Below are 13,250 nucleotides of genomic sequence, written 5' to 3'. Positions count from 1 at the left end.
TGGAATGAGTCCTGGCTACTGTTCTGAAAAAGAACAATTCTGGGATAATGAAAAATACTCCAAACTCTCGAATGCCCTTTCTGTTAGACTAATCTTTATAAAATACATGTCATAGTTTAGATTGCTCTTTATCTCCTAAGAGGAAAAAGAAACAGAAAAAAGATGCGCTGAAGTGGTGTTCTGGTCTAAAAAGTGACTAAAATACAGCATCTTTTGTCTTTGTATTTGATATGAGTGAAACAATGATTTTTTTTTTGTTTAATTTAAGGTAAAACAGCAATGATTATATTGGAAAACCAGAATTTTGCTTGCCAAGCCTCAAGCTGGCAGCATAGAAAGTGTATTTCTACAAGCATATTTTTATACACAGATTCAGCAAATCTGATTAAAAAATCTTTATACTGGTGCTTCCTAACTGAAGTTTTTCATAAGTCCATTTAAAAATAGAATCTTATCATAGAGTATAACTTGTCTCAAATAGATAATTGAAGAATCCAAAATAAATTATATCAACATTGTAACACATGAAGCAGATCTTGATCTGGAATATTCTGTCTGGTTTTGGTCTCCCCATTACAACAAGAAAATTCCTGACATATTAGAGAAAGTCGAGCAGACAGCCACCATGGAGATCATGTTCTGGAACACATGATGGATGAAGAGAGGCTGAAAGACATGGTTCAACTTTATGAAGAGAAAGGTCAGGGTAGATCTTATTGCTGTCTACAGGTACCTAACAGAGGGTGCAGAGAAGAAGCCAGACTCTTCTTGAAGGTGCACAGTGGACGAGGCAATGAAAACAAGTTGGAACATGAAAAATTCCTACCTGAAATATGGACTTTAGATTTTTATTTTTTTTTTTAATTTTACCATGAAGGTAATCAAATATTGGACGAGCTTGTAGAAAAAGGTTGTAGAATGTCCATCCTTGGGGACATTTAAAGCTCAGCTGGATATGGCCCTGAGCAACCAGCTCTAGTAGGAGGTTGGCCAAGACAGTTTCTGGAGGCCCCTTCCCACCTGCATGATTCTATCATTGACTGCTCTGCTCCAAAATATTATTTATCCTCTCACAAAACCTCACATTTGCTTTAGTTGCTTCCTCTATGTACACTATTTTCAGAGACTTTTGTCTCAATTTGTTCTCACCCTGAAGTTCCATGGCCTTGGAAATCACAATCTTTCTTATAATGGCTTCTCTTTTCAAATAGGCATAAATCTAGCATGAAGGAAACAAGGTAAAGCTTCTCCTTTCTACAGCTGGATATATTAGTCTGTTTCTACTCATAGTTTAGGAAGAGAGGACAACTTTAGCAAGGAGACACAGGCCCCAAAAGAATCCAGCTGTTACAGATGACACAAGTTTGAAGTGAACATCTTAAAATATTTGTGAAGAAACAAAACTTGTCATTGTAAAAAATGAATCCTGGGATATTGAATCCCAATTATGCCTTTCTAAAATGGAGACTCCTTCTACAAAATACCAGGTATAGTTCAAAACCTTACTAATGACTACAACACTTGCACCCAAAACCTGAAGTCTAGAGACTGGCTGAGTAAACCACATATACAAATGAAAAATATCGCCCTTTACAAGCAGAAGAGATGTTCCTAAAGCTCAAAATTTGGCATCAGATTTCAAGACCTCCTACAGAGAGAGCCTGAAAAATCTGAAATGTGGTTAAGTCTTTTATTCCCCTTTCAGCTATGTTTTTAGGCTATTTGGATCCATGATTTAGATATAAGTCTGCCTCTAGAACAAAATAATCAGACATTTCAGCATGTTTTTTGTCCACGGGGCCCTTGTTCTGCCATATTTAACTCAGGTGTCAACAAAACTATAAATGACAACTGGAAGTAAATAAAGAGTCTTGCTTGATTTTTTTAGTTTTAAATAGAGCCTGGTACTTAAACTGTCACTTAATAATTAAGGTTTGTAGACTACTGACAGTGTGTCTAAAGGTAGGTGTGTTCAGAGGTCAAAGGAGGATATTTATATAGGTTGACAGCCAATGATTATCATAGTGGTGGGTTTGAGAGCACACACTTTAGGACACTACAGTAATGAAATTGTAGGATTCGCTTATCCTTTTTTTAATCTAATACACTGAGTGGATGTTCTACTGTTTCACACAGCTGAGGTTTCAGTTCCCATTAGACATCTGGCAGGATGCTCTATATATTCCAACACAAATTGGATTGTAGGGCCCTCAGTCCCAGTGGAACAGCTGGGTGGAATGGCCATTAAAAAGTATGCAAATACAGAGAAATACGAGATTGTCAGCAAGCAGTGCTCTGCAATTTTTAAATGTATACATATATATATATGCATATATATATACACATATAGAGTATAGTTAGTTTAAAATCTTTGGAATAAACTCAATTTTTGTTCTCTCTTTGTCTTCCTTTCTTTTCTATCTTTCACTCTCTCTCTCTCATGCTCTTATCATGAATGTTACATCATTGTCCCCAAAAGATGGTTAGATTTTGGTCCATATTTCTTGCCATATGGGCCAGACATCGTATTTCCCCCGTCCCCAAAGTGTTCAATTGACAGTCACAGTGTTTTGTGAAAACTGTGAAGAAAACCAGCATCTTTCGAGTAAATTCAATCTCTCACTGGAACCGAAGGTTGCAAAGCTTGAGATTGCACTGTGAGGATGGTAAGACACTGGAACAGGTTGCCCCTAGAAGTTGTGGATGCCCCATCCCTGGAAGTGTTCAAGGCCAGGTTAGGTGGGGCTTTGGTCTTGTGGAGGTGTCCCTGCCCATGGCAGGATGGTTGGAAGTAGATGATCTTTAAGGTCCCTTCCAACCCAAACCATTCTATGATTCTATGAAAACACTGAGAATTCAAGTGCCAAGGATCCTGGTGACAGCTCTTAAACATCTATTGATTTTTCCTGTTTCTTCTTTTTCCCCCCCTAAGAGTACAGTTTTACCTCCCCGAACATAAATTAAGGGAAATATTTAACAGTCAATGCGTCAAAACAGTCAAAGAAGGGCAGTTGGCTAATACAGCATAAAAGAGCAGCAACCATTTGTGGACCACGCACCATTTTGTTTCATTTCTAGACACATCTTGTAGGGATGGGTCCCAGAATATACAAAATATACAACCAAATGACCACCTGCCTGCTTGCATAGGCCACTTTTATGGTCCTAAATGCAGTCTTTGGAGTCAGGGCCAGTGCCAAATAGTTTGAAATGCAAGTTATGGTGAGATACATTTTTTGTTTTTCTTTTGCAATGAAGACTTCAATCCTCTTTGAGCCAACAAAATCAAACTAGCAATAGGACTGAAGGGTAAGCATGAGACCTCCACTTCTTGATGGTTCACACAGCAGGCCAAAATGGACCTCTGAGTTAGTAATACTTTAGACCAATCGTTTGGAAAGCCTCACTGCTGTTTGTAAAATCCAACCCTTCCTTCACCGCTCATGCTATTACACTTTCTCATATAGGAGTTGACTACAGCATCAACTTGATGAATGGAAAACGAGGACTTTGTTAATTTCTTTAAAAGGCTAATGCTGAATGAAGCCAGTGTACTTGGAAGAGGTTCTCAATTTCCCACTCAATGACTGGAATAGGGTTTTTGGCTTTTTTTTTTTTTGTGTGTAAGATGCTCAACAAACATTAGCTTTAAATTAAAACGTCGGCAGGTACTCTTTACACAAACGAAAGTCCAATGTTTTAGATTGGTTAATAGAAGAACAGCAAGAAAAAGCAACATAATTCATTGCTAAGTCACTGTGGGTTGTGGCTAACATGCTCACATGATGTGGAAGGAATCCTGTAGTCATGCCTGTGTGGCCAGTCCCAGACAGATATCCAGGTGGAGACAAGGAGTTCTGAAGATCACTTGTTTGTGAAGAGAAAATATGTTTAAGCTTCCAAATAAGCTTTTAAAGTTTTTTGTTCAACAAAGAAACAAGAAGTCCTAGCTATGGCAATAAGGTGAGGCCTACAGAGACATTAGGTGCTGTTTCTCTGGGGTTTATCCCTTGGCCACTTAGCCATCATGGCAGCAGCTTCCAGAGTCCCTAGTGCATATGTTGTGCAATAGCCAAAACAAAAATTAAAAAAAACAACCAACAAAAATATAGTCCTCCGTGAAGTCTACATAAACTCAGGCCAAAAAAGAGGATATTTGTGTCACAAGTGTCACTCCACAGTCTACTGCCATTAAGGCCATTGGTATTGACTTAAAAGGATCTCAATAGCTCAGTTCTAGGAAGAAGAACCAAAACCATGACAAGTCAAAGTGTCTGTGAGAAGTCTGACGCATTGAACATTAGGAATTCTCAGACAAAGAACAAATGAACCAAGAGGTTAATTTTGGCTACCAAACTGGGATTTGGTTTTCTAGGTCATTGTTTCCCCCCATCTATTTAAAAAGAAAGTTAGTGCTACAAATATGCAACTTCAAGACGACATATTCTCTTATTGAGTTGCATTGAGAAGCAAGTTAAATAAGCCCCTCCTACTGCCATCCACCTGCAGGGAAGTCTCCTCTGTGTTCTTTGATTTCCATTGGCAAAGCCAGGAAACAAATCCAAGGGATGAAGCACTGTAAGCAATTGTTTCTCCTCATTGACTTCACCTCTATACCATTTCCTCGCCTGCATCTTCACCCATCCAGCTGGGGCAAGGCATGAAGAACTGATGTACGTATTGAAGTATAATCGGGTGCATGACAGTGTGAGCGTGTGGTCTCTGTACAGAGGTTTACACGTGATCAAGTTCTCGTCTCCTGCAAGGTAGTGCGTTGAAACTTGAGTCCCACTTTCATCTCACAACACTGAGCTCAGATGACATCTGTGCCAAGCTGACTGGTATTTAGATGTGTCTTTTCATGTGGAGGGCAAGGTGATCAGACCTGGAAAAACACCTGCAAAATAAAGCAAGTGGGAAATGACATAAATACAGGATTTGGGAAAACAGGGTTCCTGTTCCTTCTTCATTAGGTACAGGAGGAAATATATATATATCCAAGTTTAGAGGCACTCTTCAGATTATCCATGGATCACCACCAAATCCTGTGTGATTGACCTCTGCGACCACAAATGGCCAGCTATCCTGGCTCTTTGGTAGCTAAATAAACTACTCTTCCCCTTTCTCTTTTCCTCTCCCTTTCTCTGTTCTCATCAAGTCAAATATCAAGGAAGAGTGCTCACGTGTAGTACAATCAAACATTTAGTATTAGTGTGTGTGTGCATATAAAAAACCAAAGAAATAAACCAAGTCAGTTTTGTTCACAGTTTTCACTCAGCAAGACCAGTTTAAAATAAAAACACCAGCTTTTTCAAATGCCCAGCACCTACAACAAGCATCAAAGCATGACGCCAGATTTGAAAGCTGAATTCTCATTTCTCACTCTAAACTGAAAGGAAAGCTGGTTCAGAGTTTGGAGGGTGATAATCCGACAGGCTACATACTCTGCTGGGAATCTGTGTGGTAATATGTGGATGTTGATGAATGCTATCTCCTTGAAGGATATTGAGAAAAGATAAGGTATTATGCCTATTTTATAAGAGTGAAAATTGAAAGACAGAGAAGGCAAGGAAATTGTAAATCACACAAGAAGTCTGGCAAAATGAAACAAAACAAAAGCCAGGAGTTCAGCTTTTAACTTCTGTTCTTTATCCACAAAGCTATTTTTTTCCATCTCGTATGAAAGTGTAATGTTTTGACACTCTGAACATGTAGGTGGATGCTGATGAGACAGACTCAGAGCAGCAACCCTAGAGAACTAGTTGAGATTTAGGGCTGGTCTAAACATGCAGTTAATTGAGAACAAGGTAGGGCACGAATCTGAAACAAAGCCTGTATTCTTGATTAACTCCCTCTCTAAAGGCTTACAATTGCCTTCTTCTGAAATTACTTAATCCACTTGGGAAGTGGGTTAAGATACTCAATAAAAACCACACTTGCTCCTGGAGAAGACCAGCCTCAGAAAGAGTTAATCAGGAATTACTATTCTAAACCAGTTGTCTTGTAACAGACCTGCTGCAGGGCACTCACAGCAGCAGGAACAGCAGCCCATATCCAGACACTTCACACCACCAAGATATTGTCACAGTGATCAGAGGAATATGTTCTCAGGAAGACAAGTACTCCTCTTCCCTGACATTCAATATATACTCTATTTTATCAAGACTGCCAGTAAGCAAGAATATTTTTTCAACTTTTATACCCACTAGAAAGGGATTGAAAGCACCGACCCATGTCACAACCACCATCACAGTGTCATTACAGGTATGTATGGCACCAAAGAGCAAACCACAGGATAAGTGGGGAGTAGTTCTGGCTGCCTACCCTCAAGCCCTAACCTGAAGCCTGCCTGTCAGAGCAGCAGGACTCAGACACTCTCAGAAATTAAACTTGTACTAGATACTTCAAGTTGAGCACTAAGAAGTGGAAGATTCACAAGCTCCTTGCAAATCCTGGTTTGCCTTCTTTGCACCCTAAGCCACAAGACACTGGCTTATTTATTCTTACTAATAGCAAAAAACATCTAAGTATCACACAAAACCCCACGTATCTTTGGCTTTTGAGTAAACTGGTTTTGTAGGCTCTGAGGGCACCAAGAAAATCTCCTTCCAGAACTGACTTACCTTGAATGTCTTTTCATTTACTGCCCCATAGAGTTAGAGCATAAAAGGGCCATCAATATCGGCCTGAAGAACACGCAGAGGGCTTATTGTGAGAATGTGGACGGCTCATATATGGGTACTAAATGTACTTTCAAAAAAGCAGTTTTTAGTTGAGTATTCCAGAGTTTTCAAGAAGAAGAAGGTAAAAGAATGAATTTAACTACTCAGTAAAAAAAGCCAAATACCAAAGATAAAAATGAAGAACACTCAATCTAAAGGCAAACACCCAGAGGATAAACACCCTAAGCAGAGAAATGCTGAGAAAGAGAAGCAGAGATGAAATGAAGAGATTTTAAACAGTTAGGGGATCTTTTCTGTCCTGCTGGCAGTACTGCCCTGATGGGCAATCTATCTGCATCTACATGCAGAGATGAGCGATCAAGAGGTACATTTTTAAGACAAAGAAACCTCACAAGAAGGCAACTTTTGCAATAAAAGCCAGATATTCATCTTCTGCGGCTGAGCACAGCTCTGCTCAAGTCAGCTGTTCTCTACTGATTTGTAGTGGCTTACGAGGGGGTTAATACCTTCAGAGTGGTGAAAATTAAAAAGAAAGCCTTCAAAATAGGAGGGAGGCTGCATTCCTACAAGCTCCTGCATGAAGCACAGCAAGACAGATGTGAATCTGACAACGGACACTTGGCTTTCAACACAGCAGGCTCAGCACAGCTAGAATTTTCTAGCCCTAGGGTGCCAAAATACACCCTTGGACCAACATCCCTCTTGTCAGTCTAAACTGAGAAAGCAGCATGCTCTGGCTACAAGGGCTGGCAAAACAAAACAACAGCTTGAGTGGCTGCCAAAAAGACATGCACCAGCTGGCACTTCAGTCTAGGACTCGTCATAAGACCACCACCCAAGCATGGCTTTTCCTCCCTGATTGTCTCTGTCATAGATGCAACTCAGGAAAAAAGAGAATGCTGAGTCACAGCACAGCAAGACTGTTTCACATCAGTAACCACAGTATTAGCATCTAGTATATTTTTCAGCCCTAGAATATGTTTATAGCTAATAAAATAGTTCCATATTTGCTAGTTTATAGCTAATAAAATGGTACAATACTAATTTCTCACATACTCCTGCTGATTAATTTGATTAGTTCTATCTCTTGGCAAGGCTGGTGGATGCGGGTATTTATTTTCAGCAGTAGAACAGTCCCTAAATCACACTAACAAAAAAAGCTACTCATAAGTGGACACAATTTTTTAACTTCTAGGACCAGTGGCAGCAGTGGAAGAGGCTCCATCAGATAAGCTGTCAAGGGAAACTCCTTTCTTCACAAACTAGGAAACACCAGTTTGCTGGTCTCCAGCCCTGACCATGAGACAGACAAACCTGCTCCACACCTCTGGCTCTACACCTCTTCCAATTCCAGACCATGGTAGATGGGCCCATTATAATCTTCACTGTCATCCCTCTCCCAGTCCAGAACTTCTGGCATAGACAGTTTACATTAGAGTAAGATACCCTAATTCTGAAAGTCATACAGTGATGCATGATACGTAAATTCCCTACTCCCAAACACGATTCCTTTCTTTCTCTTCTTGCTTTATCTCCTTAGCAACACAGCACTGCTTGGCACTGAAGCCTCTGCAAGAGAAAGAGGGAAGGTAACCGCACTGAGAAGTAAATACATTGCTCAGCCATCTCTCTTACCAGCTGTGGATTCTCCACTGTGGGATGTGTTCATTCCAGCTAAGTGTGTCAGAAAGGAAACCATGTGCACATGTACACATACACATACAAAGGAATATAAACCCCAATAGTCTGACACTAAGATCCTATCTCTTAAACACATATTTACGTAGAACAAGCAATTGCCACTACCCTGTCATGCTCTTCCCCTTTGAGTGCTGAGGGCTTGCACTGTGTGAGGAACCTAAGCCTAGCTTTTGCTTCTGAAGAGCAAAATTCCTGGGGAATGCTAATAACCAGCACACCCGTGGTGCCCGGAAGGCAGTACGGACTTGTACACTGCTTTCTGCACCACTTCAACTGATTCTCTTTTCCCCCCCCCGGCCCAAACCACACACCATTTGCAGTACATGTGGTGCTACTCAAAACCAGTTGTAGTTTACTAACAATATGATCTGAGGGTTGCATGATGTTGGAATAGGGCTGGGACAGCAGGGGAAGAGAATTGCATCTCTTTTGTTTTAAAACTGACTGGTACACAGAGGACATTAATAAGCTTTCGATGTCAACCAGAAGGTTAGAGACACAAACACATCTGAAAACAGCTTGGGAAGGGAACTGCAGCCAGATTGTGTCCACAATTTGTCCTTCTTTGCTTTCGTGCACTGATTGCCAAGGTATGGCCTTCACCTCTGAACAACAGGCGTATGTTTTGTCCTATGTCAGTGTTGTTAAAAGAGCTCCAAAGGTCTTCCTGAAGTTTAGCAAGTCAGATGTCTGAGAGAGTGATCATTCCTCTCAATAATGGTGTGTGCAATAAAAGGTGGCAGTTTAAATACAGAGAAACTGTTCTCCAGCTGGGAACCCCAGCTCAAAAAGAAGCATCTTTAATATTAAAAGTCTGCCTAAATAACTAAGGACAGACTTCGGTACATGTTTCAGTGCTTGCTTGATGTAGTAGATCTGTGAATGAGAAAAGAAGGAAAAATAGTAGTATGGCAGAGCAGGCCCAAAGAACAGGCACTGTCACATGCCTGCACCAATTGACTGGGAGAGTAAAGACAAATCTGTCTCCTGCCACCACACACAGATGGTATGTGCACGGAGTTGAACAGTGCACAATCCCCAGCACTCTTAACATACTAATAAATATTTTCCAGCATCTACAGATTCAGCTGAAAAGCAGAAAAAGCATTAGATGATTGCAAGAATGTATCTCTTGACTGCAGTGACTGAGTTGGCTGCCAAAGAAAAATCCTAGGTACACAGGGATAATGTGTAAAGGGAGGAGTATGGATACTTAACAAAGGTTTGAAAGAGACTGAGTAGTTGTAATCACTGAATGCATTTCTTTAGATTTCTGCTAAAAATATTGTCTGCTCTAACACAGAAACCATGGGGTTTTGTGTGCGCGTGTGTATGTGTGGGGCCAGGATGGTTAGTTTGTGCTTCAGAGGAAAGAAAAGAAAAAGGCAATGCCTTACATTTAAAACATAAGTATTCTCCTGCACAGAGAGGTGCTTATACAAAAGCAGAACTCCAGAGGTCCCTACTTGGCTTATTCTGTCCCTCATTCTGAGCAAACAAAAGATAATCCAGGGATAAAACAAAAGATAATCCAAGAGGAAGCCCTCTGTGGGGGAAGGGGATGGGAAGAGGGGAGACAAGGGGAGAAGAGCACTTAAGGAGATGAAGCTCCTGGAAAGGCAGGATGTGAAAATGATCGAATTTCCTTCCCATAAAAGGATGGGGTCCCTTGTTTATGTCTCACACATCCTCTCTCCATGCATGTTCTCTGCTGGTCTGGTGTACCCAGAGGCTTCCTAGAGCCTTTATTGTATTACAAAATGTTTCCTTATCAGCGCAGAGAACCTTAGTCCTGCATTAAAAAGATGGGTAATTTTCTTAAGCCTCTTTAAAAAATATATATAAATAGGATTAGCTGGATAACATGTTCAGATGCAAGCACATTATTTGATTACTCAGTAGTGGATCCAGGTTTCACCCAGGGCACTGCCAATCTCCAGCTGGAGGGGGGTGAGGGGGAGAAGTGTGCATTGTTCGATCCTGTCAGTGCCGTCAAGAGTCATTACAGGGGTAATTGCTTTTGCTCCACCCTAATTTCTTATCAATTTGGATTGGGGATAGGAAGGAAGGTTTTTCTTTTGGTTTTGTTTCTAAATTCAAAGAACACAGCTTTCAAAAACACTGAGCACCGAGCAAGGATGACCGGGTTTTTCAATGAGCTCTTAATTCACTCAGCAGCTGAAGCAGTGAGGACTGTGAAAGGGAATCTGCAGTGAGGAGCAGCAGCCATGGCTCCCACTGGGAGCTGCTGGGTGCTCAGCTCACCACGCAAAACTGGGCCCTTGATTTTAAGTGCCCAGAAGAACTGTTGCATGACAGGCTCTTGAGAAACCCTGTCACTGGGTACCTGTCAGGCCTTTAAATCTGGGCTCACACAGAATGAAGGTGCAGAGTCTCTGAGTATTTCCCACATCAAACAGATGTCAAGCAAGGGTGAGATTTAAAACTATGAGGAAAGATTCACTAACGAGTAGGAATATACAGAGATCACAGATTCTACACAAAACAACCCCATGAAACTGAACTGTAAGATGCACCTAAATCAATCCTGTGCTTTTGAAAACAACGTCCTTTCCTGTCTTCTATTGACCCTCTCCTGCTGAACATGGGGAAGCAGGGAGCCCTGTACTCAGTGGTAAAGAGAAGACAACAAACATACAGAAATTAAGTGCTTTTTTCCAACAGATTTGGACACTTGTGGCACAACAGCCATGACATTTCCCATCTCCCCTGTTGTACACCCCTGTGTTTGTGAGGCCCACTCTGACAAAATGCAGGCAATCAGCAATGGTGCTTGGGCTAGTCCTTGAAGCAAACAGAAGGAGCTCTGCCTTTGTGAGGCCACCAGGCTCATAGGACCAGGAAATGGCAAACTGTGGAGATGCTTTGTTTAGAGGTCCATCGCTGAAGTGGTGTAGGGCCTTCTGGAAGTCTCTGCTTTAATTGAAACCAGCAGGTTTCAGTCAGACCTACACCTGGTATCACATTTTTGTGCTGTGGTGGGGAAACAGCTTAGGCTGCCTAGGAAGTATTCCCCCTCTGCCAGCCAGCCTGGCCGCTTAAGCAGAGATGACAGCAGGAGAGTGGAGGGTCCCTCCTTCACTTGGGGATCAAGGCAGTGGGACAGGAGGCCAGAAGGGTCCCCCCTGCTCACAGTCAGGTCTCTTATCTCAGGGAGATGGTGGCTCTGCCATTCACAAAGCCCACATGTTGCTTGAACATTAGGAATGTTAGGAGGCTGCATTACCTGTCACAATGATTGCATTTAAAGGGCTTTGCACCCGTGTGCTTTCTGTAATGCCTCGTGAGCTCGTCGCTCCGTGCAAAACGCCACTCGCACCCTTCCCACGAGCACTTGTAAGGCTTCTCACCTGCAGAGAGGAGGAGAAAACAGTCAGTGTGGCAGCAGGATTATTGAGCACTCAACCTGCAAGCCCTGTGTCCTCCCACCTTCTCTGTCCCGCTCAGGCAGATAAGCCTATCACACAATTCATGGCCAATGTGGGATGGACACAACTTAGGACTTGTGATGCATTATACTGAGGATGGATCCAGCCCAAATTTTACTACTGCTAAAATTACTGCTCAATCTTAACTCCCCTTTCTAACAAAACCAGTCACTTACTCTTCAAAAAAGAATGTCCCCAAATGCCTGTGCTGCTGTGTGGCTTGGGCCTGATTTTCAGCCAGTATTTCAGCTCACTTTACCTTTGCCAATGAATTACTGTGGTACCTGTGAGTGGTTGTACTGACACCTGAACACAGTGCAGGTGTGCACCGCTCCAGTGACCACCACAAGCACATCACATGCTTTATCCCAGCTGCCATTCACCCTTCGCATGGCCAGGCTAACATCTGTTGCCCTCAGGCTTTCATGCCCACTGCCCCCTGGGACTGCACCTTGTTTGGTTGCTTCTGACAACAAAAATCATTCCTTGGTTCGAGAAATTACATGTCAGGACAGTGAGTGTGAGAGGAGAAATGTTTTCTTCTTTAAATCAGCTGGTCCTTCAGGCTTTGTGCACTACACCTTCTTCTGTCCCAAAACATTAACCATACCACTGAAGTCAGTGAAACAGAGCAGTGATAAAACAGGAGAGATTCTGGTCTGCTGTGTTCATATCCTCATATCTTCTAATGATAACCAGTCTCTGTGGGTCAAAGTCTGCCACGGTGTAACATCCGTGGAGTCATTAGCACCTTCCAATTTCCATCTTCTGAATTCCAAGGTTTCATGTCCCCTTTTCTTATTCAGTGCACATGTATTCATGTGCATGCAAATTTATCATCTCTCCCCAGAACAAATGCTCCTGTGCATCTCCTCCTCTATAAACTCCATGTCACTATTCCCCACGCAGTCAGCACCGTATGGGTGCAACAGAAGAGGAGCAAGTTGAGATAAAATGCAGACAAGACATCACTTTCACACCAAGCTTCTGAGCTAGGAATTATAAACAGAGGAGAGCTTATTACTTATTTATTTGTTCTTAACATTGCTAAAGGAGGTGATCTTAAAAAATCCACCACTGGCCACACTGAAGTCACGGTCTGTATGACCCCTCTATGCCAGGCACATGAAATAATCACTTGGCTCCAGCAGACAAATTTCTCAATGCAGAGACACAGATTTCTACATTCAGCAAGTAAAGGAGTGAAATCTGATTATGGGAGATTTATGTATTTCAAGGTGACAAATTGGAAAGGCCAAAAGAGCAAGAAAAGTGAAAAGGGCAAGAGAATGGCATGAAAATACATTTTTAAACAGTTGTTCTCTGGTGAGTGAGTTCCTGCAGACTTCTTATTGCAAAGCAGCTCTGCTGCACAGCGGTCACACACCCCAGAGAGAGCAGCAGAATGGACTGAGGC

The 13,250-nt window shown here is 41.9% G+C and overlaps 1 protein-coding gene across 2 annotated transcripts in view; it reads right to left on the bottom strand.

Moving 5' to 3' along the window:
- Window positions 1-4,845: 4,845 nt before the first annotated feature.
- KLF7 (KLF transcription factor 7) overlaps window positions 4,846-13,250 on the bottom strand; it is a 55,508-nt gene continuing 47,103 nt past the window's right edge. The window contains exons 3-4 of one of the 2 annotated variants that reach the window (XM_031045145.2): window positions 11,632-11,755; window positions 4,846-4,897 (exon numbers count right to left, since the gene is read on the bottom strand). In XM_031045145.2, the coding sequence (XP_030901005.1) occupies window positions 4,846-4,897; window positions 11,632-11,755 (176 nt within the window). The remainder of the gene's footprint in view (window positions 4,898-11,631; window positions 11,756-13,250) is intronic. The other variant, XM_031045146.2, reaches the window with a different exon arrangement.

The sequence above is a fragment of the Melopsittacus undulatus genome, chromosome 8 (genome assembly GCF_012275295.1).
Source record: "Melopsittacus undulatus isolate bMelUnd1 chromosome 8, bMelUnd1.mat.Z, whole genome shotgun sequence".
In the NCBI taxonomy this organism is placed as follows: domain Eukaryota; kingdom Metazoa; phylum Chordata; class Aves; order Psittaciformes; family Psittaculidae; genus Melopsittacus; species Melopsittacus undulatus.
The sequence above is the reverse complement of the archived record's forward strand: the minus strand, read 5'-3'. Positions and strand labels throughout refer to the sequence as shown.